Below are 26,650 nucleotides of genomic sequence, written 5' to 3' on the forward strand. Positions count from 1 at the left end.
ACCACGTCTACAACTACATCTACATCTACGTCTACATCTACATCTACATCTACGTCTATCTCTACCTCTACCTCTACCTCTACCTCTACCTCTACCTATCTCTATCTCTACCATCTCTATATCTCTATCTCTTTGAGGATTATTGTGATTTCTCATTAAATAGCAGGTGCAAGAAAGGAAGATGAAAAAAATCAGGATTTGATCTTTTAATTATTTTTTTTTTTAAGCCAAATCCTGTCTTTAAGACAAAATGGCATTGCTTCAGCTGTGTGCATCCCCCCAGATTTCTTACACCAGGATTTGCCGGGGGAGATGGTCCCAGCGCTAGGGGCTGACAAACACGTCCCATCTCTGCTACCGACGCGGCTCCGCACAGTCATGGCAGCAGCCAGAGCGAACTCCAGCTTCGGAGCAGGCGTTAGCCCTGCCAAAGAGGTTTTGGAGATGGATCAGAGGGAGGTCATTAGGAAGGAAGCTGGGGGAGAGCCGGGATGCAGCAGGCAGCCCCGCTGAAGGCTGTGGTTTGTGCTTCCTATGCACTTGCTGTGCTCCCAAACCCGTCCACGTCTGCTGGTATCACACACTGGGACTTCTTGGCCGATGGTGGGGGTCACTTCGTGGTAGACACCTAAAAGTTGGCTCCAAAGTCTCATCCAGCTGTCTCAGCTCCCTCCATAGTCAGCAGAGATGGGCACCTCCGTGACAGAACTCAATTCCTTGGCTTAATTTCCCTAGGGTTGGGATGAATCACGTCGTGGCAGTGCTCAACGCTCTCCTTTGTCTAGAGAAGGAGACAAGGGCTGCCAGTGTTTGACTGGTTAATTTTCAGCCAGCTCATTTTAAGGTGCTTAATTTTCAGCTGGCAAACACCAAGCTCAGTGAATCCCACCTTGGGAGAACAATGTGCCAGTGTATGACAAGCAGCGGCAAGCCCCGGAACACAGCTCCTACCTTGATTTATTTAACGTCTCCAGCCAGTGCTCACATCTGATCATGGGAACCGCTGTCTCAGCGAAATCCGGTTTGCTCAACCTGCAGAGTGTGCCTCGTCCTCCAGCAGTGTTGTCAAAGAATATGTCCCGTGGGGACCTTGAAACGTGTCAGAGAGAGGGTTTTTCCCTGCACTGGCACAGCGCTTGTTCTTATCAGCTGTCAAACCTTTGGCAACTCACCCTCTCCTGATAACACAGGTGAAAATCTGGGGTAACCAAACCCAAACGTTGGACCAGATCTCCGTGCATGTGTCTTCACGCGCAGTGGGGGCTACCAGTTTGGCCATTTTGGGTCCCGTCCAGCTGTGGAGATGGTCTCTCAGTGGTTGGGCAGCACTGCCGATGGCTCACCCTCCCGATGGCGAGAGCTCGGTGGAAATTTTTATCTGGCACAGCTCTTGTTGCTTGGCCTCTTGGCCTCCTCTGCTGCGGGAGCAGGTGCTGGAGGTTGTTTGGCTAGCTGGTTAAACAAACCGCAGCGCTTCCTGCCAGAGCTGGTGAAGTCAAGCCTTTTCAGATGCCTCGTCCCTCCGAGTTCAATGGGCAGCAAGCAGCAGCTCGGTTGTTTTTGTATATCCAGCGCTGAGGTGCGAAGCGTTGTTCTGCCCTAACGACAGCTGCGTGTTCAGCTGTGAGATCGCCCTAGGAGGGGCTGCACAGCCAGGGTATAGACCGGGGAATATTCATGTTAGGATAATCCAGGTGGTCTCAACACTGCTCCCTCAAACCCTTCTTAATGGTCTTCGCAGCTTGAGCTTGGAGTCCAAAGTAGGTAAGCGGTGGGCTTGGCTGAAAGCTGTACCGGTGTCACACCAACCCAACAGACTGAGGTGTTTTCAAGGAGACCATCAAAGTGATCACTCCCTGAAGCAACCTGTCACAGGGACTATGTGCCATTTTGACTGGGGAAGTCCACCCATACCTCTGTTTGCTCCACCCGGCTTGGGGTGGCTCTGTTCTCTACCAGATCCCATTTTGGTTACGGGGCAAGCACACATCCATGAGGTGTGATGAAAACCCACCACGCTGATCTGCATCACGGACCATGGGAAGCAGTGGCGGTGAGATCAGCAACGGCCGAGTGACAAAAAGTCCTGTGAACTTTTTAAAGAGGAGAGGTAAGACACTGCCCCATTTGTTTGGTGCCTCCCAGCTCTTCCCAGCCAGGTACAAACCTCCTGCAGGCAATGCCAAGGCCAGATTTTAAGACAATTGCTACTCCAACCATCCCTCAGTGTATGATCCATCACCTTCTGAGAACAGGGATGTTACTGGAGACACACCTTTACGCTCCCCGTGCAATATGTGGCCTTACTTAATTTTCCATTACTTCTTCTTCTGACCCTGGGACGAGGCCGTGTGGGCACAGGGGCAGTGGAAGCTGCAGAAACAAGCCAGCAGCACTTGCGGGAGCAGGAACACAAGTGGGATTTGCTGGTGGGAGAGGAGAGGTGGCTCCCTGACTGGGGCATTGACACGGCTGCTGGAGATGCGTGATGGGAGCCAAACACGGTGACTGCTCTACAGTGGCACCTATAATGTTGATTGCCTTCTTTTCGGCAAGTTTAATTTATTTCCATGTTTATCCTGCAGAATGCTTCTGTGGATTGGCCACTTTGCATCAACTCCTAGGTGTGATGATTGGTGACTCTGCAGGGTCTGAAGTCTTTTAGGGGCTTTTACTCACCCGTTTGACCAAATTGCACCAAGAACCATCTTTCTGCCGAGTTTTGCATGCATACCATACAGCACCCATCGGTTGGGCCAGATGAACAGATTTCCTCTGCAACAAATCTCACTACGCTGCAGTTTTGGGGACTTCCTAAGAAAACTTTCTGAACTGCAGCCTAAGCCTGTGTAATTTCGCATGGGAAGCGTAACTGCATTCTGAGAAAAACGGGAACGAGCGCTCCATTTTAAGCCCATTACAGAAAGGAGTCGCTGGCGGAGTCACGCGGACACGCAGCTCCCGTCACCCTCCGGCCAGCACCCGCCGCATCCAGCCCTGCTCAGCAGTGTGCAGAAATAGACGCGGGCAGAAATCTGCCCAGACAAAAGCCAGGGTGGTTTCTGATGTCAGCCAGGCACCCAGACGTGGCTGCCGAGCCTGTGTCCCGTCGCGACACCCATGTCCCGTCGTGGCACCTCTGCCCCAGGTTCCTGCCCTCGTCTTTGGAGCGGGGACGTGGCTCCCTGGGGACACGTCAGGATGCAGGGGGAGAAGCGGAGAGATGGATTCGGTCTGTCAGCTTGCGATGAAATGCAGCGATGTGCCCCCCTTAGAAAGAAAGCTTGATTATTTTTTTAGTTAGAAAAAGTGTTTGGCTGAATCACTAGACCAGCTGCTTCCTACATAAATAAGAGGCATGCACGGTGTACAGAAAGGAATAGTTGACATTCCTAATCAATTAGATAAGGGGAAAAAACAGTCCATTTTCCTGTTCAAAATCAAATTATCGTGGTTACTTCAGATTTCAAGGACATTTATCTTCCAGCTTCAGACAGGGGGGCACTGGGCAGGCTGCAGGTGCCCGGGCTGGGGCAAGGTTCAGCTGCCCGCTGGGTGGAGGAGCCCTGGCCTGGCTCTTGCAAGGTGCCAGGACAGGAATAGCCACGGCATTTGCAGGTGCACCTCGGTAGAGCCATGAATGCGTGAGCTTGCCAGGATCGAGCCTGGATTAACCAGCAGCGCTTGGAGAGAGACTTAAAGCACTTGGGCCCAATTATGAAAGGGAAGCGCTCCCGGATCTTGCCTGCGCGCTCCCTGGCTTTGAAAACCTGTCTAAACATTTACCCAAGGTCTTGCCAAGGAAAGCAAGGTGAGGAAGAAGGTGGCTCGGAGGGCTGTGGGAGAGCAGAGGCACCTTCCCTGCCCCGATCCAGCTCAGGACATTTCAGTGGAGAAGGAACACCCCCAAACCCGTTGGGTACCTCCTGCCAAAAGCAGGGGCAAGCACCAGCCCGTTGGGCATCGCCGCAGCAGGGGCAGGAGGCGCGGATGCTGTGGCGTGGGGCAGCATCAATCCAGACCGCTCCCTCCACATCGAGGTTTCCTGGCAATTGAGGGGAAAAATAAACAGCTGGGGTGAGAAAAAAAGAGCCTGCAAAGCCCTGCTCAGCTCCGCAGGAGCCCTCTGGAGCTTGCGCTCGCCCGAAATCCCAGGCCTGCAGTGCCACCTAACGAGCAGCCGCTGGGGCAGGGGGAGCGGGCAGCGGTGGCTGCAGAGTTCTTCCTCAGGACACTAGTGCCTTTCGTCCATCTCCCGACACTTCAGAAATGACTTGTCCCACCCTTACAGCCCAGCCGCCAGGTAGCAGATAATGCTGGCCTTGTTTTGCAAGTCGCAGAGCAGCTTTTGGCCAAGCCCAAATACACGGGACAAGCCAACAGCCAGCAGCAGTTGAGTAAGAGAACAAAGGAACTCCTTTCTCTGCATCGCTTCTGGGAATACAGCTTCCGAGGGACGGGGCAGAGGGGTGGCATGATGCAGTGCTGCAACCTGCACCCTGCTCCTGGGGCTCGCTGGCTCGATCCCCACGTGGCACCGGGACTCTCCGAGGGGACAAGCTGTGTGCTGTCCTCCTCCAGGAGGCAGAGGCTGAGCTTTGGTTAGCCAGGGCACTGGTCAGGCACGAGGATCAGGAATGGCTTTAAAGAGCCCAGGGGACATTCCCCCAGGAAGTGCTCGGTTTTTATGAAGGAAATCGTCAAAGAGAAGAATCAGCGCTCCGCACAAAGTGCAGGCTCAGTGCTGGTGGCAGAGGCTGCCTTAGCCCAGAGAGCGAGGTAGGGAGGGGCCAAGGGGCCTCCCAGGACTGCATCCAGGTCTCTGCCCCTGCTGATCTAAGGAGGCACCCCAAATCAGCAAACCACCACCCGGGCAGGGAGCAGGCAGGAAATGTGCCAGAGCTCAATCCTCCTGGAGCTTAGAGCTCAGCCCGAGCAGCAAGCCGGGGCACCCAGGCCGGGATGGAAGGCTTAGGGGGGCACAGGGTATGCATGGAGCAGAAATCACTTTGGCCTAGGTCCGGATGTTCAGCAAGGGTTGGGAGGTCCAATTGCCTGCTCCGCTCCACATTATTTTAATTTTAATTTTATATGGCAGCCTAATGCAAAATTATTTGCTGAAAAGAAGAAAACGAGCATCGCAACTCTGGCCGTGCAGCACCCTGCATGCAGATAGCCCTCTGAAAAGAGAAATTTCCAGGGCTGGACGTCCCACAGGCAGGAGGGGACAGAGCACAGGTGGACTGCAGGAACGCTGCTGCAACATGAGGGCAGGAATCTTCGAGAGTGAGTAGCTGGAGAAGTTTCTGTAGTGTGTGGGAGCTAAGGCTTTTTAAAGACATACTTATGGCCATAGTTGGGCAGGCTTTCATTAAAACAGCAAAATTCAAGCTTATTGAAACAACAAAACTAAAATTCATCGAAACCACAAATATATGTATATATATAAAACGCACGAACAAAAACAAAACAAAACAAAACAAAAAGAACCACAAAAGCGCTTATTTTGCCTTTCCCACCCACACTTCAGTTCTAGGCTTCAGAGCACTGAAAAAAATCCTACTGCAGCTTCCTGAAAAGGAAGCTGTAAAAACTGTGTACTCTGTGTACCAAACCAGCGTACTTCAGTCCTGCTGTGACACAGAAATATTCAGCATCTGAAGTGGCCCCGAGAGAAGGAACACCGTTCTCTAGCTAAGTATTTATCTTGGAAAGCAGACACCGGCCTTTCAGCACCTTCACAAGGACCCGTTTACGTATTTCGCAGGAATCAGGCACTGGATAACATGTACGCACAGCCAGGGATCGGCGTCGGGACCAGGGCACAGATCTCTTGCCCAGGAAAATAGCTGTCAGGTTGGGCTGTGCCACACAGCCGCCTGCTCCCTGGCCCAGGGAGCTCCGAAGTTGTTTTGCGCCAAGTGGGACAGCTTCAGGGGGTGAATGTGTGCCCCCTTACTCCCGAGACAGAAAATAACCTGGTGTTTGGGGCAGTGTCCCCAAAGATGGGATCCCAAAGACAGAAGAGGAACGGGACCTTGATCACTAGCACCGCTGGATGTGCGCTGTACCTGCCGAGCTATCATTGAACAGGTAAGAAAACAAGTCACCTTTCAGCGGCATTTCCAAAGAACAATGGTAGCTGCTACTTTCGGCACTGATCCTGTTCTAGGAACTAGTGGAGCTCTTTGAGGAAGATTGGGAAGAAAACCTAAAGGATGGTTCCATGTCACTCCCGGCTGTGAGCCAAGGTGCAGGAAAGCTGCCCTCTGAGGTGAGGTGACGCTAAGGGACAAGTGCCAGCTGTGTGGTGTTCAGAGGCTCACAGTCTGGGGTTCAGCGCTTGCCATCCCATTTAGACGGCACTCCTGGTGCCTCGGGGCTGCACACAAGGTATAGCCACAGTGAAAGAGAAATGCTGGGTGCCCTGATCTAACAGGGTGAAAAGCTGAAGCAGAAAGCTGTGAGGTATGCCTTGCAAGGGGTGGAGAAACCCCATGCTGGGTAAAAAGGGGCTAAGGGTAGAAATGAAAAGAAAGTGAACCAAAACAGATAATTTTCCTTGTGGCAGACCCCACCTGGAGCTCTCAGAGGGACCTAGGCTTATGCCAGGAGATCTTTCTTCTAACCAGGACCAGCTCCTTTAGCCATGGCAAAGGGACAAAATTGTTTGTTTTCCTTGTGTTTTGTGTAACCTCTGAAAGCAGAACATCACCTTATGCAAGGGCTGGGGCTAGCTGGCCATCTGTTTTCAGGAAATCTCTGTGCTGGGAAAGGATCAGAGCCAGGCGAGGAACACGCAGCAGAGGTGCAGCTTTAAACACTTCAGTCGCTGGCTGCTGTTGCAAGGCTCTGGGTAAACCAAGGGGCTGCCAATTGGCGGCAGAGGGCAGCTGCATTCTTTCCATAAGCTTTAAAAAACCTACAGCATTAAAAGCACTGATGGCTATGGGCATAGCCATAGGGTAGTTTTCCTGGTGCCCTTGGGCTTCACTGCTGGCACTCAGCATGTCCTGCCTGTCCCTTGCCCTGCTTCCAGCCCGCTGATTCAGCTCAGCTCTGACCGGGCTGGTCTCAGAGGCCAGCTTGTCCATTTGCTGCCCTTTGGTTTTGTGATGTGTTACGAGGCTGCGTACCAAACCCACGATCTGCGCATAAAATGGACCTGCGCACACAGAGCAGCACGATGAGTGCCATCTACTGATAATTAAACATACAGCAGCGCACAGCCATAGGCCAGCTCACCAATCAAGCCAGCGATACGTTGCGAACGGCATCATCGGCAGCACGGCTGCTCATGGCTGCCAGCTCCCGCGGCGTTACGGAGTCGCGGCAGCGTCGTGCTCGCAGGCTGCCAAATCCTGCTTCTGCTGCAAGGTCGTTTCTTGGAGCTTCATCAAGCAGCGTTTCTTCAGGGATGTGCCGCGTTGTTTTGAAGCAATCCTGATCTTTGCTGCAGTCTTCTGGAAAAAAAAAAAAAAGGAAGAAAAAAAAATCCTTGGCAGGATTAGGCTTTGTAGAATAGAAATGACCATTAATAATTTTTAGTGTTAATGTAAGTGCCTGTATCTACTGCAGGCTGAGTCGTTTAATCAAACTAGTAGCAATTAAAATGGTAATTTCTCCACGCTAAATTCTGCTTGCAATTTTTACTCAAGTAAAACTCTTTGAAGTTAATTGGAATTTTGATTAAAGACTCGTGGATCTGGGTCTCTGAATTTGTACTAAGGAAGGTTCAATATTTGCTTTGGTTTTCTGCACACTGAGTTCACGGCTATGTATTAGTGTGGTTGTACAATTAGCCATAACAAGAACAACTCCAGTAAAGATTTCTGTAATCTAGTTCTTGATATACTTTTAAAAAGGTCTTTTAACGGAATGGCTTTTAAAGGCCGTCAGATGTGAAAAATTTGATTGCTTAAATTGTTCGTCTTAATTATTTCTAGTCCCTATAAACGGCAGAGTAACATTCTCTTAGTGGTAATTCAAAACTTGGGACAGGGTGGGAGGAAGGGAGATGTTCTTGCTTTTCACCCTTATGGTTCCAGTTTTGGTTGTCAATGCAAAAAAACCAACCAACCAAACAAGCAAACAAAACCAACAAAACCCACTAATCAACCAAAAATAAAACCTCCACACTCCATCTATTCAAATTACATTATAACCATTATTAAAATAATAACTAACTGTGGAGTAACAGCTTTAGAAAGTATTTTTTTTGTGCAAACGAGCTCTGCAGAAAACTGCTCAGACTATTGTGAGAGACTCAGTAACATTTTCTGAAAAGTGAAAATGAACCACAGTAGCATGTTCTGCCACTCAAGGCACTTGAAGAAACAGGAGCATTGCCTTTGTGGCTGCCTGAATTACACAGATAAATTTCACTGAAGTCGGTATAACTTCATGTGATAATAAAAGCTCCTTGGATGGATGAGGAGTGGCACAGAAGCATGCCCAGCAATCAACGACACAAATTGTAGTCCTGTGGGGGAAATGAGCCTGGAACTTGGCTGCATGCTGCTGTCATCCTATGGGCAGCATTCATCACCTCCAGGTGAAGGAGTACCATTTTTCAAGAGCTGTGACATGCCTGAAGCAAATATCACTTAAATCGAATTTGGGTCAATAGTTGGTGTGAGAAGAAGAAAGGGAGAAGTGGGAAGAAAGAAGGGAATAATCGTGCAGAAATGTGACTGATGGTATCTAGGGCTTGGATTCTTATTGTACAGCTCTGTTTAAACGAGTATCAAAGCTTGTGATCAAATGCAGGTTGCTTCGTTTTGAGAACCTCTTCAGTATTCAACAACAAACTTACTTTAATCTTGAAAAAAATAACTCTTGAGCTTAAAAGACATATTAAATAAGATGTAAATCTCCTATCCTAACAGGTCCAGCAGGTTATCAATAACGAATTCACTTGCAAGTTTATTTGTTGTGCTGGTGGGATATTTTTTTCCTTTTATCCCTACATGGTCAACGTACAGTTGACAATGTACAGTTTCTCCCATTTTCCAGTTTAGCTCTGCAATAATTTTATTTGAGTGAAAAGGAAGGGATTAAAAAGACTTGCAACTCAGAGAAATGTTCTGATCTTTTCTCTCTCATTTTTCTGAAGCTCTTAACTTTGAGTTACAGAATAGAATTTGTATTTTTTTTTCTATTCCCTCTAAAACGTGGAAATATAATATGAAGAAGGAAGGACTGACAGTTTTTTACATTTTACTTTGCAATACAGCACCGAAACCTTGAACATTCAACGGCTAAGCAGCTACAAAGCCAAAACGCCGTTACAGGCTGCTACCCGCATTTAATGGTTAGCCCTACGACCGCAAGCCTGGGCAGTGAACTTTGAGCAGGCTGCTCTTAGATGGCAAAGACGAGAAGAAATACCTCAGCAGCCGGTGGCGCGGGGCTGCACCTGAGGGGACGGTCGGCTGAGGGGGACGGGTTCCTGCGGGGAGGCGGGCGCCTGAGGGGGACGGGCGCCATTTCCCCTCCCTCAGCCCGCCCTCCCGCCGCCTTAACGCTTTGTCACCCGGCGGCTTCCCGCCCGGCCCCGCCGCCTCACGGCAGCCGGGGGCTTCCCTCTCCCCCTCGCTGCTCCCCGAGCGAAAAATACCGGGAGCCGCGACCGGCGGCGGAGGGGGGGGACAAGGGGACGGGGACGCGAGGCGGGGGGCGGCCATGAGGGGATGGGGGGGGGGGGGGGGCGGTAGCGGCCCCTCAGGCGGTTCCCGCCCAGCGCCGGGCCACGCCCCCCGCGCGCGCCTGAGGAAAACGTTGCGCAGGTTCTAAAGCGGGGCGGGGGGGGGCGTGCGCGAGGGGGCGTGTGAGGGGGTGTGGGGGGGGGGAACCGTTAACGGCCGCCACCGGGCAACGGCCGCCGCGTAACGGCCGTCACCACAGCGCCCGCCCGCCCTCATGGAGCTGTCGGCCATCGGGGAGCAGGTGTTCGCGGTGGAGAGCATCCGCAAGAAGCGTGTGCGGAAGGTGGGCTGCGCGGCGGGCGGGTAGCGGGACCCCCTCCACCCCCCCCCTCACGCACGCCCCCCTCGCAGAACCGGCTCCTTCCCGCCGCCCTCACGGCGCTGACGGGGCTGGGGGAGGTGTGGGGAGGGGTTGGGGTGGGTTTGGGGTTGCCGACAAGGCGAACTGGGCACCCCCGGGCAGGTTGGGGGCGGGGGGGGGTTCCTCCTGTGGAGGAAGGGGCTGCACCCCCGTGGGGGGTTACACGGGATGCAGCGCATCGGGATCCCCCAGCCTTTACAAAGTTCCTTATAGCGTTGCCTTCCCAAGCATCTGGGAGCTGCCCCCCGTAGGCAAATAAATCCCACGTTGCAGCTCGCTTTGCCTCCTGCGCTGTTGTGTAAAGGCTTGTGCACCTGCAGCGCTGGCATCCTCCTGCTAACCTGAAGGCCTCTGCCGTGCTTTGGGAAGTGCTTTGCAAGTCCCTCGGTATCATATTAAAGATTGCGCTGATTGCGCGTGCTCCTCTGGGCCCTTGAGTGTGCTGCTGCTGCTTGGATTTTTGGTTTTGTACTTGGAGTGAACAAATAAACGGTTAACTCTGAAGTTGGGTTGTGAACTGCTGTTTGTTTGGGTCGAAAGGATGCGTGACTGTGATGGATGGAGCAGTGCTCCAGTAAGGCGTGTAGCAACTGGAAGGGAACATGCCAAAGAGATGCTTCATAGGATCTGAAATCTTGTATTTCTCCTCCCTGCTTAAACAAATTCCTTTGACACCTGCTCTTGGCATGCATCTCCCTCTCACGTTTATGCATGCTGACTTCTTGAAGCGTTCCCTGTAAGCGCAGGGACGGTTGCAGTCTGGCTTGCCGGCTGGCTTTTGGGGTTCTGCCTGCTAGCTTCTGCAAAGGTATGATCCCAAGCTGATGGTAGTTCAGGCACTTTTAAATAGCCCTGTGCCCCCATGTCCTGGGAGAAGAGGTACAGCAAGCACAGCTGAACGAGGAAGTGGCTTTCTTTTGAAAATAAAGAGATGGGAAATGAGCTCTTCAGTTGCAGAGTTTAGTCCTGTTGATTGGTTGCACCTCTTACTGTAGCCCATATTTGGTTGCAGAGTTCACCTGTTTTCTTCTTCCTTTTTCCGCCCTCAGGGTAAAGTAGAATACCTGGTGAAGTGGAAAGGATGGCCCCCAAAGTAAGTTGTGTTTTACTTGTCTTTTTTTTTTTCTTTAATATTCGGTAATAGCTTTCACTGTATCTCTGCAACTGAGCGTCTCGTTCTTCATGGGTAACCTCGTGCCTCATTCCAACAACTACAAACAAAGAGCCACAAACCAAAACTCTGTACTATTTCCGGACTGGCAGCCGAGGGATACAAACCGTGTGTCAGTCTGTTCTGGTTGGTTTTTGCCACCACTGAAATATTCCATTGAGATGCTTTCTAGATACAAGTCTTTTTAAATTCAGTACGAGTTTGACGGGGAACCCTGATTCTTCTGGATTTGGAATGGGGCTTGCTTTTCTGAGTCAGCACCAAGAGGACCCCGCTTTATTTGTAGAGCTATTTGCAGTCTTTTAAAATAGAAAACAAGGTGGTGGTCTTATCTTGTAGTCCTACTGTATCTCTTCTGCAATTCACAAAGGAAAGGGGCAATATTTCAGTTTTATTGATGGTAGCCAAATAAAGGCGATCTTTGTCCCTTGAAAATTACCGCCATGCCTTCATTTCCTTGTCTGAAAGCTGTTGTTGTTTTGAGTGCTCTTTCTGCTTTTGCTTGATTGCCATATTGCAAGAAGAAAAGAATGTATCTATCTTTTTACAGCATTGCTGCGCACTGTTTACAGATACCTCTCTATTAAAATGCAACCGCCTCTGAAGAAGCGCGATTGCTTTGTGCCTACACAATCTGTAAAAAGCTTTGAGATTAAAAAGATTAGGTAACTGGAGAATATTATGATGTCAGCTAGCGCTCTAGCAGAACAGCCTCACGGTCCATGCAGGGACCCATCTGCTTTTCTGTTTGTAGCTGTGCACGTGCACAACGTGCGTGGGTACGACTGCGCTACGCATGCGGTTGCACTGGATGGTGCTGAGCAGAAGGGAACTCCTGCTGGCTCATCCTTGCAGCTGCAGAGGGGGGCTGCTCGGATGTTGTCCTGACAGATTGTACCTGGTGTTTCAGAGGCTGAAATGTGTTCCTGCGTGCCTAATCCTTGCGCTTAGAGGGCACGCACAAATAAGCAGCTTTCTCTCTCTGGTGGTGGTGGTGGGAGTGGGGTGACTTTGTTCTTGACTGTGAATTCTGCTGTTGGAGCGTAACCTTGTGCGTTTGAGTACCAGCTGCCACGTAGTGTGGCTCAGTTCTTGGACCACTTCTCCCTCCTAAGTAGCAAAGCCTAATTTAATCACTGGTAGAGATTGGGAAACATGCGTAGTCTGTGAGGCACCGTCCCGTTTGGCTGGAATACCGATGTTTGTCCCGTTCTCCTTCCCACAAACGCTTTGAGGTCCTTCTTGGCCAGTGACTTTGCAGAAGGTGGATGGAGGCATGGTGTCGTGTTTCTTTTGACAGAGCAGCCCTTATTCCTGCTGCTGCCTTTCCGTGCCATGCACCTTGGAACGAACTCGGGGGGAACCAGGAGCTCTGTTCTGAGAGTTAAAAGCACAGCCTTCTGCCCAGAGAGCAAGGGGGGTGCAAAGGTTCCCTTCTTGTGATGCTGTGATAAGTCCGAACACCTTCCCTCTTCCTGCACGCTCCAGCTTTGAAGAGCACTGATTTATTTAACTGTTCACTCAGTGGCTTGAGTTGCTTAAAACCAGGATGCTTTGAGCATGCAAGTCACTTCCATCCTGCTAGCAGTCTCTCTTCTGTCTCTGTAAACATAAATATGCCTGTGACGGCATGTAGCACCACAAGCTGTTTGCATCTTTGCCTTCCAATATATCTATTTCCTCATCCCTTGTTGTGTTTTGCTTCATTCCCCTCCCCAACTGTGTCGCATTGCTCTGTAATCTCTGCACCGGTTACTCCATGATTCCCACTGAAGGCTTCATGGAGGAGAGCAAGGATAGGACTGCAGTTGGCTGCTTTGCCGTTTATTTGATATTTGACAGTTAAAAGAAAATTGTTAAAGCCCTGCTCCTCAGATTCCTGGCTTGTACTGCAGGAGTCAGGTAATGGAGGAGTTACAGTCTGATTCTAGCTACAAGCTTGTTTACAACTTGTGTTGGAGTTAAGAGGGGAGGGGGAAGAGGAGGAGTAGAAGGAGGGGGAGGAGGATCATATGATCTATGTTTTCCAGAGTGCCTGCTCTCTGCAGTTCTGCTGCAGCCTGGGCTGTGTGTGCCCGTATATATAGCTCTGTGTGTGTGCGTGTGTGGCAAACTGAACTGTGGTTTTTTTTTTATATGCAGTGTTTTGCCACTGCAGTGAAGCCAGGAACTGAGCTGCAGAGAAAAAGGCAACACCCACCATGGATTTTTCATTTTCTTTTTTTTTTTTTTTAAAGCAAATCCTCTTTCTTCTCCTGCCCATGAAAAGTAATCTGATGGCCTCCCCCCTTTCCCCCCCAGTGTTATTATTTTTCCTAAATTTGTACAATGAGTGCCAGAATCCCTGCAGCTGGGAGGAAACCTTCCTCTGTTCAAACAGCATCTTGGCTTTGACGGCTCACAGTCAGGTTGCTGCAGGAGGCTTGGGCAGGGGAGGGAGGGATCAGTTGGTTATGAAGACGTCTGTTCTTAACCCTCTGATGGACGGTGCGCTCTGGGATACCTGAATTTCGTATTTTTGTTCCTCCATTCGTAAAGGAACTGCACCTTCATGGGTAGGACCATTCTCCAGGAACTCTCCCGTGTTTCAGTGCCTTTCCATTTCATCCGCCCATGAGGTAGAAGAAAAACATTCCCAAACCACCTCCCCTGCATACATATATGCATGTGCCACATGCCCTCATGTGCAGTCTGTGCTTCATCCAGAAATGGAAGCATCCTAAAATGCTTTCCCCGAGCTCAGAGGCACGGATACAAAAGCACTCTTGCCACCCACCCGCATCTCCTGTCTGGCCCTCCTCACCGGGGGCTGGAGGAGCTCTGCCTCCAGGCCAGGAAACCAAAGGGCCGGAGGCATTTGGGGTTTCAGGCTTGCTTTCTTGCTGTTGAGGTTGCGTAACAGAGACACGCCACCCATCTTTTCTGGGCAAACACGAGTCCTTAGAAAAAACCCACAGCAAGGACTGCCTTGTGACCCTTCCACCCTCCAGAAACCTTTTACAATGGGAGTTTTTGGCTGCTCCTCCTGGTATTAAGTGTGGCTGTGCCCCTTGGGAACGGCTTTTGGTGTGGCCTGCTGTGTGGGTTCATACCCTTCCCGAGCAGCTGGCTCCATCGTAGCTATCTGGCAATCACAGAGGGAGATGGGGCAGCGAGTGACGCTGTTCACGAGCTACTTTCAGAGCATCGAGCTTATTTTGAGTAGTTTCAGTAGCCCTAACCGCGATGCAGGTGGGTTCCTCCTGCTCTGGTACAGATGTAACCGATGGCCTCTGCTAGACCGAAATAACCTGCAGGGGGAGCCGGGCAAGAGGAGGAAGAGTTGGAAAGGCGCCATCAACTTGCCTCAGGGCCCAGGCCTAAACATGTTTAGTTGAATGGCAACAGTGGAGAAAAATTGAACTCTTCTTAAATAAATACTTTAGGCTCCAGTGATTAGAGGTAATTAATAATGCAGGTGAGAAAGTGTACTTAATCCTCGAGCACTCTAAATTAAGAGAGACCCATTTTTCAGAAAGCTGTGTCAGATCTCATCTCGTTCCACGTATTTACTGGACTTGTGGGAGTGCTGCAAATGTGACCTGGTTAGGCGTTGTCTTAAAAACAGTTTGTGCCTCTGCAGAGGCTTTGCAAACTGTGGAGGGAGCCCTGGGGAAGAAAGCCTTCCCTGTTCTACAAATTGCTGCCTGATGCTTGGCCCTGCCTGTTTTTGGGAAGAGGAGGTGGTGTCTGGCAGGAAGTTTTGGGGGGGGAATGGCTGGGATTCCTCAGAGCTCTAGCAATGTTGTGGCAGGCCCCACTGACCCTTGTGAAGACAGTATCCAGGGCCTCAGCACGCTGGGAGCAGCCCTGCAGAGAGAATGTTTCATTAAAATGTTGTTTACTTTATATTCCTTATGTTTTTCTTCAGATACAGCACATGGGAGCCAGAGGATCATATCTTGGACCCTCGCCTGGTAGTGGCTTATGAAGAAAAGTAAGGGCGCATGTTCTTTTCTCTCCCTGGATGCAGGAAAAGGAAATAGTGTCTTTATTTCGTAGCGTGCATAAAGTACCCTACTTCAATCAAAGATGAGATGTGTAGGGATGAGTCCTGCTCCATCTCTGTACCCCGGTCTTGGCTGAGGCAGATAAGGCAGGGCTGGCACTGTTTGGGAAATGAGGCCAAACACAAGCAGCATTGAGCCAAAGCGCAATCGGTTTCAGGTTTTAATCAGGTCCAGGGCTGGACTGGAGTGATGTGAGGTGATAAGTTTCCCTAACCCATCCTTGATCAGCAAAGTCAGAGAAAAAATCCCTTGTAGAAAGAATTTCACTCCTACAAGAAGAAATTCTGGCATGCTTTCCAAGCCCGCGCTGCTTGTAATTGGGTTTTGATGGAGAAAATGAGGGAGCTCTGCTGCAGAAGGTGGAGGTCTTGACTACGCTTTGTGCTGTGGTGTTTGGTGCTTGGCTTGATTTGTGTTCCTCCTTCACAGGGAAGAGAGAGACCGCGCTTCAGGGTACAGAAAAAGAGGCCCCAAACCAAAGCGCCTCCTGCTGCAGGTAGCCTCTTGCTCTTCTACTGTATAGTTCTGACTGGTTAGCTGCTGCGCTGCTGGCCTGCCCACGGGAAAGTGGAAACTGTCCATTGGTTTTTGCATGGACAAAATTGGAGGTAGCAAGCTAAATCAGTGGGTAGGCAGGTTCTTTTAACCTGTTAGCTGAACAGCAGCTAACAAAGCAGAGAAGAAGGGGGAAAAAAACAAAGGAAGAAAAACAGCTCTTGCTCTCTGAACTAGGATCTTAGCTTTGGACTTGGGTGGTTGCAAATAGTTACCTGGTTTGCATGGTCTTTTAATTTCACCTTGGGCCTGGACTTCCTGACATGTGCAAGCCAGTAGCTGCTTGGAAGTGGAGGTCCAGCATGCTTTGATTGGTGCCCCGCAGAGCAGCCAATCTCAGGCTGCCTGTGTGAGAAGGAGCTTGGATGGCAGGTGAAGAAGTGAGAGAAACAGTGTGGTAGGAGCAGAACGACTTCTCCTAGGTCACCTAAATGCCCAGGGCCTGAACTGAGAATAGATTCCCAGCTCCCAGGTGAGAGCCCTGGCTATTATCAGATTCCCATTCTGCCCCTTGCTGTGTTGATGTCTTGGCAGCGGCTGTATGGCATGGACTTGAGGAGTGCCCACAAGGGAAAGGAGAAGCTCTGTTTCTCTCTTGCACGGAGGTTTGGAGGAGGAGACAGTAGCCTGCCAGGGGCCAAGACAGGGCAGGCAGAGTTCTCAGAGAAGACTGGGGGAACAGTCCTGCCATTCTCTCTCCGGAAGCAACGCAAAAACCAGAAGTACCTGCGACTGTCACGGAAGAAGTTCCCCCGCATGACGAGCCTGGAGAGCCGGAACTGCAGGTGTGAGTTCTTCCTGAACGATGCGGTGGGCCTGGAGGCCAGGCAAAGCCCCGAGGACTGGGAGGCCGTGCAGAACACCAGCAAAGAAGGTAAGGCCAGGCGCCTCTTGACTGGGAAGTTCTGGGGCATGAGAAGGATGCTCTACGTGCTTCCCCCTTATTTGCCCCATCCTGGGATTGTGGTTTAGGTCAGGTCCTCAGGGCAGCTCTCCCTGGCTCGCATTGTGGCTCTCCTGTCTGCAAATTCCTTTCCTGTTTGGGTGTCAGTACATCTTAACCTGCTGATTTATCTTAATCTACCGTCCTGTTGTGAACAGCGACAGGACCTGAGGGAAAGGCACAAAGGTGCGACAGGGGAGAGCAGGCTGGTTGTTACAAAAGGCTCTTCACCGAGAGGGTGCTCAGGTGCTGGAACAGGCTCCCCAGGGCAGTGGTCAGGGCACCGAGCCTGTCAGAGTTCAAGAAGTGTTTGGACAACGCTCTCAGACACATGGGCTGAGGTTTGGGTGGTCCCGTGTGGAGCCAGGAGTTGGGCTCGGTGATCCTTGTGGGTCCCTTCCGACTGCAATGTTCAGTGATTAATCTGTTTTTTTGTGCGGTTGTAGTCTTAAATGGGTAATGTCCCTCCCGATGTTAGAAAACAGGCAGAAGTTACTGGAAGTTACTGCAGTCTTTCAGTTTCCTCCCAGCAGAGGTGACACGCAGGTGTGACAGTGATGAGCTCTGCCTCTGTCCACGTGCCAGCACGTGTTTTGCCTGCTGCTCTGCTAAGAGGAGCTTGGCTGGCTGTGGGCAAGCAAGGACACCAGCATTCCTCTCCTAGTGCAGCTCTGAGAGCAAACAGGAATGCCCTTAGGAACCCGCAGTGCATTCCTTCTGCCCCCTCCTTCCCCTTCCTCCCCACACCCCGCATCCTCTCTGAAGTCTGTTGCTGCAGAGCTATGTGCAAGGGGGGGGAGAGAGATGAAGCGAGGATGGTAACTCCTGCCTGATCCCTCTGAGTAGGCAGCGTGAGTGTAGGCATGGGAGATGTCCAAGCACATTTGGCGTTGTGGGGAGGGATACCAGCATCTTGTGCGGGAGAGCTGTGGGATGTGCGTGTTGCTCCGAGTTACCAGGGAAACTCTATCCGTGCATTATTAGAGCTTCTGAAGGCGTAAGCCTTCCCGAGGAGTGGAAAACAAGGGCTTGTGCAGCTTGTAGTAGCTAAGGGAATCCTGCTACTCCTTGCTAGGAGTAGTTGTGAGCCAGGCTGGATGAGGCAGGATTTTGGGAGAGGGCTGTATTCTGGGAATCAGCACTATCCCCTCTTTTTTTTTTCTGAGAGGGACTCAAACAGCGACTGAAATCCAGAGGGGCAGCAATGGGGCAGGCACAGAGGAACCTGGGGTCACATACAGGCAGTGGCCAAATGCGGGGGGCTGTTCTCCCCCAGAAGTGCTGGTCCTTAAAGCACACCGGGATCTGAAGGGTGGGCGGCACTAGAGATGTGCAAAACGGTTCTCTCCTTGACGTATGGCATGTGTGGAATTCCACCTAGCGCCAGGGTGGATTGGACTCTTCCTGAGGTGAAAGTAGACACCCCAAATATTTGAGACAGAAGCCAGGAAATACCCTGCTAGGGATATTTTTCCCATGTTCTTTGCCTCGGTGGGGACAACAGAGCATGGTACAGGTAGAGTGACAGAGAGGGGGTATGTTTTCTGCCCTCTGTATGTTTTTGTGTCTGTCTTTCGGGGCTAAAAATGAGGTTTTGGGTGGGAGAGGGACGGTTAATTATCCTTACAGTGTGAAAGTGCAGGAATGTTTGGGTTTCTTGTATGGACCTATCAGGGAGCAAAGGACGGATGTGAAAAAGGGAGAGCAGCTTCTCCATGAAGCAATATTGATGAGTTTTGGAGAGAATTGCACCCAGGCTACATTACAGGTGCAGTACACGGAAGACCCTCGATTTTGGTTCCCTTTGATTCCCGTGGGAGGGTCGGAAGAGTGGAGTGTCTCTAAGAGCTTGTGATTTCTGACTTTTCAGCAGGGTAGGGCATTTGCAAGCAGGTGAGCTCTCACCTGGGTGAGTGGGTTTTACTGACAGAAGCAGCGGAGGGGCTGTTACATGAGAGATGTCAGGGAATTGTGGCTGGTGGGATGCACTGGGTGGTGTTAACGGGTCTTGGTGCCTTATGTCTTTTCTGATTCGATGCTGGGGTGTATCTCAACACCCTTGCTGCTCTTTGCTTTCCCCATTATAACCTGCAGTGACCTCCTGCTTTCCCTTAGCCTCTGAGGGGAGGGCTTGGCCATGCCCTTTCTTGCCTTGTGTGTGCAGACTCGGTACAGGCTGACTTCACCCACCATTTGTCAGAAAGGAGGCCCCTTTTCCATCTTCCCCTTTCCTTCTCCCCTGCCCTCTCTCCCTCTCACTAACGTGCTCTTATCTGCCTCTCCTTTTGCAGCAGATGTGGATGGCAGTCTCCCTTGGATTCCCACTGTGCCCCCCAGCGAAGTGACAGTGACAGACATCACGGCAAACTCCATCACCGTCACTTTCAGAGAAGCACAAGTGGCCGAGGGCTTCTTCCGAGACCGGAGTGCGCAGTTCTGAATCTCTGTTTTCAGTGCTCCCCAAATCCAGTGCTTTTAGGGTGGGGCTAGGGAGGGGTTATTTTATCCCTTAAGGAAAAAGAATCCAAAATGTCTCCTTAAAATGTTTACAGAGACCTTTTCTTTTTCCTCCTTTTTCCCCTTTCAGATACGCAAAAAAAAAAAAAGGGGGGGGGGGTTGCAGCATAGGGGGTGTGTGTTTGTCACTGCTTTGTCCATCCGAAAAACTGACAGCCCTTTCCCTGGCAAAGACTCCCCTCCTAGATGTGAAAGCAGCAAGCTGAACAATTCCCCTTTTATCCTGCTAAGTGGCGGCAGCTGCGTTTGTGGGGAGAGGGCATGTGGAGGTGGAAAGAGAGCTGGATCTCCAGCCTGCCGCCTTGTTCTGCAATTGATATCCCCTGGATAAAGATATTTCTCTGTGCATTGCTCTTCCCACCTTCCTCCTCCCTCTCTTCATCCAGCAGCGAGAGGCGATGGATCCTACCTGTGTAGATAACTCCAGCCTGTTAAGACTTTCTCTCCAGTGCTGTTTTCCCTGTGGCCTGCTGTCAGGACTTCAGAACTGTGTTTGCCTGCCTGTGGTAAGTAAGTCTGTGCAGCACAGGTCCACCCAGACGGCAGAGGTTTCTCCGTTTGCTTGTTGATCATGCAGGAAAGCCTGAAATGCATCTCTGAAATCTAGATTGGCTCCCTAAATTCAATTTGCCCTCATTAAAGCTCAGAAACCCAGCACAGTCAAGACATACCGCTCTGTCTACGCTAAACAAGATTTCCAGGCTCGTCTGTGCTGTGTGAGAAATGCGTTACGGAAAGTGGGGTGTTCTTATCCTTTGCCAAATTCTGTATTAATGACAAATGCTGCCCTGAATCCGTGGTAGTAGTTGTTTGAAAACTGACTCCTGCTCCCTGGGAGGAGGGGCTACCAGGACAACTGAAGCATTGCCTGGCACTGCAAAGATATTCGAGATACTGGCACGGGCCCAGGACACAGGAATTGGACAGAACTGAGCTAGGAACGGACCTTGATTAGCAGCAAATTCTGTTCTTGGATGCCATTGGGAGATCCAAGGTAAACAACATGTGGGGAAGGCATGCATTAGAGTTGAAGAGGGGAAAAAAAAAATCTTAATTCTTAGCAATGAGAATTCTTGGATTGTACTGTCGGAGTAATAATCTGCCATGACTCCAGTCTCCTCACAGTATCTGTGATCCTGTACTACTTTACTGATGGGAACTTCCCCTTGGAAGGCTTAAAACTCTTTGCCAAGGAAAGTGGTCTGCATTTCAATAGACCCCGCCTGATCTTGCACTTAAAAATGCCTTGTGCTGGACTGCCTGTGACACTTTGAGGTTTTTGAAGAATTGCTGTCTTTTGAGTTGGTAGTTTAACATCTGTTCTCGCACGTGCGTATTCTCTTCCATTTTTTAAAATCAAGTTTTATTTAAATAACTTAAAATTTTATAGACCTTTTCCTATGGAAAGCAAGAAAAGTAACCTAGAGTCTGAGGTGGGAACTGGCAGAGAGAGTGCTGCAGAGTAATATGGGCTGTCGTGATTACTGTCCTTAAATCCTTTGTTCCCTTTCCCCACTCCACACAATGCATCTCTTACCTGCTGTATTTACAGGAAGCTACGCGCCCTCTGAGCTCTGAGGTAAAGACACCTGTGGAACTCCGCAGCGTGCAGTAGTTCCTTTGCAAGGCTTTGGCTGCTAGCCTGCAGAATTTGGGAGCTCTGGGACTTCTGGTCATCCAAACATCTGCTTTTTGCAAAGTGCTTGGGCTGCCCCAAAAGCTTTTATTAAAAGCAGGTTTTATGGCAGATAGGATGTGACAGGTCAGTGTAGACGTAGGATTTCCCCTTCCGTCTCAAAGCTGTTTGAACAGGCCTGTCTTCTACTGCGTCACAGCAGTTTCAGGACCGCTGGGAAGATCCTGAATTTTTGGACTAATCTTTTGTCTCCCAAAGAAGTGACACGAAAGTTTAATTATGGAGAAATCAGAGAGGGCGAGAAGTGGAAGGGGGGGAGAGTTATGTGGTGGGAGGAAGAGCGAGTGGGAAAGAAGCTCAGAATAGCTAGCAAGGGCAGAATGGATGAGGTAAGCACACAGGCCCAGGATGTTTGTTGAAAGTGGGTGTCTGGAGCAAGGCTTCCGAGTCTGGAGTTGCATCGTGTAAACAGGATCACCCTTCTGCAGCGCGTGGGGTCGCATACTCTCTCTCACTGTCACCCCCTACACACACATGCACGCACACACACACGTCTTCCCGACACGTGCCAAATACGCTGAATTCCTGCATCTCTTTTTGCTGTGACCTGTGGTCTTCCTACATGGCTGAGTCCACTCATCCGGGTTGCAGCAGGTCAGGTAGTTACCGTTGCAGAAGTGTAATATTTAGCTTGTTTTTGGAAAAGTCGTGAACTCCAGCTCATCCTGTTACATTTTCGTGGCATCTGTTGGATCTGTTTTCTTTAATGCAGCTACTGCCACCTTTCTCCTGTCTTCATCGCAGTGTACAAATGCACCAAAAAGCTTCCTATTTACTAAGGTAAACAGGTTTTGGCTGAGACTGGAAGCAATACCAATCCTGTGGCAAGAAAGAGCTTGTCCTAGTAAACTGGATTTCCGTCTTCTGCTTTTTTTTTTTTCCACTCACCAGCTGAGACTTCTCAATGTTTTGTTTTGGCATTTCTCTTTAAACATCTTTTCTTCCTCTTGCAGTGGAGTTCTCAAAAACCTGTGGTGTTTTTTTTTTCCCCAAAGATGATACACCCACAGCTTCATCTCTTAATCATTTTTTTGGATCAGGCCAGCTTGTGTTCTTCTGGTGACTAATCACCTTGCTACATGAAGCGTCAAGCGAGGTACCTGGCTACCGTGCTGTTTTCTGTGCAGGTCAGTTAGGAGTTAACCCGTATCAGGTTAAGATCCAACAAGTTGCATGTGCGTGGGTCTGGCGTGTGTGCGTGTGAGGAGGAGTTTGTGGCAGGAAACTAAGCAGCTACTGTGGGGTGGGTTTTTTTCTTGGCTTTTTGTTTTTTTTGACATTCATGAATTCTTGCTTATCTTAAAGATCTTTTGAGAAGGTTTTTCTCTGCTTAAGATGTGGCTCTCTTCCATGCTGTCTAGTGACACATCATTGTAGACTTCCTTGGTGGAGCTGGTCTTCAGGGACTTTAAAATTAGCTTTACTCCACTTCTGCAGGTGTAGAGATGTATGGGGATTTTTTTACTTTTGGTGGCAGGAGAGGCTCTCTGGGTTTACTTGTCTCTTTTTCCCCAGTCCTGTCCATTTGCGAGTTCAGCCAAAAAATCAGAAAATTGAATTGGGACCTCCCAGGCTAGCATATCAGGAAAATCAGATGCTGTGCTCAGAATTTCGTTAAGCATTCCGTTTGATTAGGAGAGCCAGAATAGCATCCAGCTGAAGCAGAGTTTAGTAATTCTATTTGAAGAACAAGCTGAGAATAGAAATGGGCTAACTCTCCCATACCTCATTTGGCTCCATGGCTATAAACAAGGAAAACAAACTTCAGCCAGTGAAAATTACTGAAATATGCACAATGAACAAAATTCTCCAAGAACTGTTCCATGTAAGAATTTACCAGCCGTGTTTAGGAGACAAGTTTCTTCATAAATCTTCTCACAATAAAGTCACTGTATATGATACGACAGGACTGAGGGGCTTCTTGAGACTGGAAGACCTCTTTTTTTTTTTTTTTCCAACTAGTGTTAACAATAAATAATTGGAAAGGACTGCCTCTGTTCCTGGCTGGTTATAAACTAGATGTTACTGCTTGGATATGTAAGTGATGCCTTGGAACAGCAAGTTTCAGCACGTAAATAGTGGCATTAAGTAGCCTCGTAGCTCCTGCATGCTCCTTATTGTCTTGCCTTTGCTTGGGGGCCCTCTTGCTTGTGAAGTCAGACCAAGGTGTTTGTTTTATTTTCCTTTCCTTTTTCAAGCATAGCCAGGATATCGTTGTGAGAACACCCAGGTGCCATTCTGTTTTCCAAAGTAAGCCTAAATTTGTTAGTGACTTGACCCTTGCTTATGTCAGAGGCTCAGAAACAGAAAGAAGCTTACAGAGAAATGAATGAATGGCTTTTTTTTGGTTGTTGTTAGTGTTGTGAAACTGTCCAGAATTGTTCTCCTGGTGTTTTTTTTGACTGTGTAAAAATGTTTGTTCACCTCACAGGGGGCCAGTGGCCCCAGTACTGTTTCCTGCTGTACACCAGCTAGCGTTCTTTGATGGTTTTACTGGAATAGAGACGGGAGGCCTTGCACAGGTCAAAAAATAGGCAGGGTAGCTCATGCAAGACCCTCAGTGGTAGCCACAACAGAGGCTGGGGTGCGGAAGACAGCAGCAAGTGCTGTTAGCCACATCCATGTATTTGAGCAAAGCTCGATCTACCATTGCCTCTCCACCCTTTCCTCTCAGGCTTTAAGTTCGTGTTTTCTGAAGTAGGGAAAGTGTGTGTGTGGGGGGGGGGGGGGGAACCTCCTTTTCCTAAAGCTAAGTGGTATCTACCCCTCTTCTGCTCCTCCCTTGCTTCCCTGCAGCCCGGGAAGAAGCAGGCTGTTGGACTCTATAGGAAAATAGCAGGGCAGCTGCTTGTCTGGGGGAAGGGAGGGAAGGAGGTGCCTCAGAGTTGCTCTTGCTAGGCTGCTGAGGGCAGGCCTTGGAGTGAGCAGTTAGCTGAGAGAAGATGTGTTGCAAGAGCAGAGAACTTGTAGTGAAACTCAAGGCCCATCTAGGGCCTCGGGCCAAAACCCCCATGATTAAAAACAAATGCTGAGGTGATAAACCTGATTTTTTTTTTTTTTGTAATTGATCATGTTGGTGTTAACTGCCATCCACTGAAGCCCAGTTCAGTTACTAGCAGCTAAATTAAAGCAGCCTGTTCCCTACAGGCTCCGCGTGCTGCTCACTTGGCTGTGGATTCGCCTTAGTCCCTAAGAAGAGGAGGAAAATCCCATGATGGGGATGGGGAAGGGTCAATATACGGAGAAGAGACAATGGGGGGATGGAGTCGGGCCATGTTCAGCCACTGTTCAAATGCAGCCTCTTCTGCTCCAAAACCTGTGATCCCTTGCATCAGTTACGGTGCGTCAGTGGGTGGATGGCCGCCTGAGTGGGCTGTGTAGAGAGGAGCTGGTCAGCGCTGCATTCATCTGTCCCTGTTACTGGTGGGAAAGCAAGGGAGACGTCTGTTAACAGCTTACGTAGGGTATGAAGAGTGTATAGCAGTGGCACGTACAGGTCAAGGCAGCACGTCTGTAGCACGTCAAGTACCCTGCTTGTCTTCAAAACAGTGGTCTCCAAGGGCGCGGTAAACTTGTTTTTGAGACAATAGCTTACGGTCACGTTGTCCTCTGCCCACTGAGCCTGACTGCCGTGGAGCTGCGCTTGCCGTCCTTGCAGAGACAGGCACGAACCTTCTGGGTGTCGAACCACCCAGATTCCACCTAGCTGGTTAAGATGGGAACACCTATGAAACTGCCAGAGGGAGAGAGAAGCAATCACTTAAAACTGAATTCAGGCCCTTCAAATCCTTTCCTGCAACAAGTACTTCCTGAGGGGATGATCCTTTCTTTCTCTTCCAGCCCTCTTCCCTTGCACCCTTACTTTCAGTGCAGTGGCTTATCAGGGATGATCCCCAGGTAACCGGGAGCTGTACAGAGGAGCCGAGCTCAGTGGGAGTTGGTAATGGCTCTTAGGGGAGAGATGGATTGCTACCGAGACGGCGTGGGTAGGTACTTCGCTGCTGAGATTGTTTCTGTCTGCCGTGGGCCACCCTGCAAAGACTGCAGGAGTTCTTGTCTGAAACGTGCTGTGGGTGATGTCTGAGGGTGCCAGTCAGATGTTGGAGAGAGCTCATGAGCCTGTTGAGAACCTCCACCAGCTTATCTCGTTACTGAGGTAGCAGAGTTTTGACTAGGAGGGGGATTTGGGAGGAGGAGGAGGAGAGACTTTTTTGTATTATTACTTTATTTTTAACCAGAAAATGTAGTGTCAGCACAAAGAAGCTCTTTGCAAATCTGTCAAAATGTTAAGCAGCTTTTTTTTTTTTTTTTGCTTTTAAGTCTGAAGTATGTTTTGAAGCACTTTGGAAATGCAAAGCACTAGGAGTGCAAAGCACTCCTTATCGTCTGCCTAAAAGTGGCATTTGAAAAGCAAAAGATGTATCTGTTTCAGGATGCTGGCTGTTCCTTATCGTTTTTCCAGAGCTGCCACCCAACCCTTTGCTTCCCTCCCATGGCTGAAGGGGGAGAGTTTGCTCCAGCCATGCCAAGCGAAGGAGGGCTCCCTGAGGGGGGAGAGGAGACGTGCAGAGTCCCCAGCTCACCTTCAGGGTGCGCGTTGGCTTCTTCCCCGCCACCTCCTTTCCCTGAGGACCGGGGAAAGAAAATGAAGTTCAGTTTCAGCAGTCCTAGTCTGGAACTACGGCCGCTTCTTCCAGCTCTGGAGACATCTGTGTAAAGTTTTCTGTCTGAAGAATTGCACCTTATTAGCCTAGGTGGGGACTGGGGAGGTTCCTGTCCTTACGCGGGGAGAGGAAGGGAGGGTGAGCCAGAAGCTGTCTTCAGATTTTTTCTGGAGGCTGTTTCCTCACCTTATCTCCAACAAAACGGTGACAAAATAACTAAAACGATTCAGTTGAAGCTTTTATTCTGCATATCTAAAGAACCTTTTGAGCAGGCTAAGATGAGAGACTCTTCTCCCTCGCCTAGTAAGCTCTACGGTTGGAGGAACCCCAGTTCTCTCAAGGGGGCTTCAGCTCCAACCTTTCCCCTCAGCTTATCTACGCCATTTGGACTCTTCTGCGCACTGACTCATCTTATTTGGTATGCTTCCCCGCTGCTCGGGGGGGAACGTGGGGATGGGGTCAGTTAGGAGGGAGGGTCCCTGGTTTTTGTTCTTGTCTCTTCGGTTGTTGCTGTTGTTCCTGTCAGCACGCTAGAGTATCCGAGTCTTTGCACACAGAAAGCTTCCTTTTGCACAGAATGAGCTTCTAGCTTTTGTACAGACTAATTGAATGTATTTGGGGGGGGTCTGGGAGGGGGAGAAGTAGGGAGTAAACCAATTCCAAACAAACCCATCGGAGTATAATGCCTTTTCTGAGCGAGTATGTGCTGTAAACGGAGGTTGTAATAGCAAAGGGAGGGCAGGCTCAAGTATAATTTGACACAAAGTGTGGTTTTATTTTTGTACTGATATGGATAAGAGACTGTACAGCATCTATTTATTTAGATGATTTATGTGGTAAATGTTGCAAACAAAATTATTAAAATATTAAATATGAGAACTGACATTTACTTAATGGTCTGTTTGTGTGGTCATTTACCTCCCCTTCCTTTAATTCTACAGCTGAATTATTTTCCCCCCGTCGCTCCTGTTGGTATAAGCACGCAGT

The 26,650-nt window shown here is 49.8% G+C and overlaps 1 protein-coding gene and 1 long non-coding RNA gene across 6 annotated transcripts; one reads left to right on the forward strand and one right to left on the reverse strand.

Annotated features, from left to right (window-relative positions):
• Nucleotides 1-2,933: 2,933 nt before the first annotated feature.
• Nucleotides 2,934-9,802, reverse strand: LOC125183465 (uncharacterized). 2 transcript variants are annotated; one of them, XR_007165508.2, is made up of 3 exons: nt 9,391-9,802; nt 7,246-7,463; nt 2,934-3,270 (listed from the first exon to the last, which is right to left on the reverse strand). It is a non-coding gene; the product is annotated as an uncharacterized lncRNA (long non-coding RNA). The 2 variants fall into 2 exon arrangements; XR_010831176.1 differs by lacking the exon at nt 2,934-3,270 and adding an exon at nt 3,540-4,045.
• On the forward strand, nt 9,803-26,552 carry CBX7 (chromobox 7). Of its 4 annotated transcripts, none has more exons than XM_048069848.2 (7): nt 9,803-9,990; nt 11,118-11,161; nt 15,150-15,215; nt 15,718-15,784; nt 16,549-16,717; nt 19,078-19,212; nt 19,690-26,552. In XM_048069848.2, the coding sequence occupies exons 1-7, from the start codon at nt 9,922-9,924 to the stop codon at nt 19,722-19,724; spliced, it is 585 nt and encodes a 194-aa protein (XP_047925805.1). In that variant the 5' UTR covers nt 9,803-9,921; the 3' UTR covers nt 19,725-26,552. The 4 variants fall into 4 exon arrangements, with proteins under 4 accessions (XP_047925805.1, XP_047925802.1, XP_047925803.1 ...); XM_048069845.2 differs by having other exon boundaries at nt 9,806-9,990; nt 16,378-16,717; XM_048069846.2 differs by having other exon boundaries at nt 9,808-9,990; nt 16,378-16,717; nt 19,081-19,212.
• The last annotated feature ends 98 nt before the right edge of the window (nt 26,553-26,650 follow it).

This window comes from Anser cygnoides, chromosome 1, assembly GCF_040182565.1.
Source record: "Anser cygnoides isolate HZ-2024a breed goose chromosome 1, Taihu_goose_T2T_genome, whole genome shotgun sequence".
Taxonomy (NCBI): Eukaryota; Metazoa; Chordata; class Aves; order Anseriformes; family Anatidae; genus Anser; species Anser cygnoides.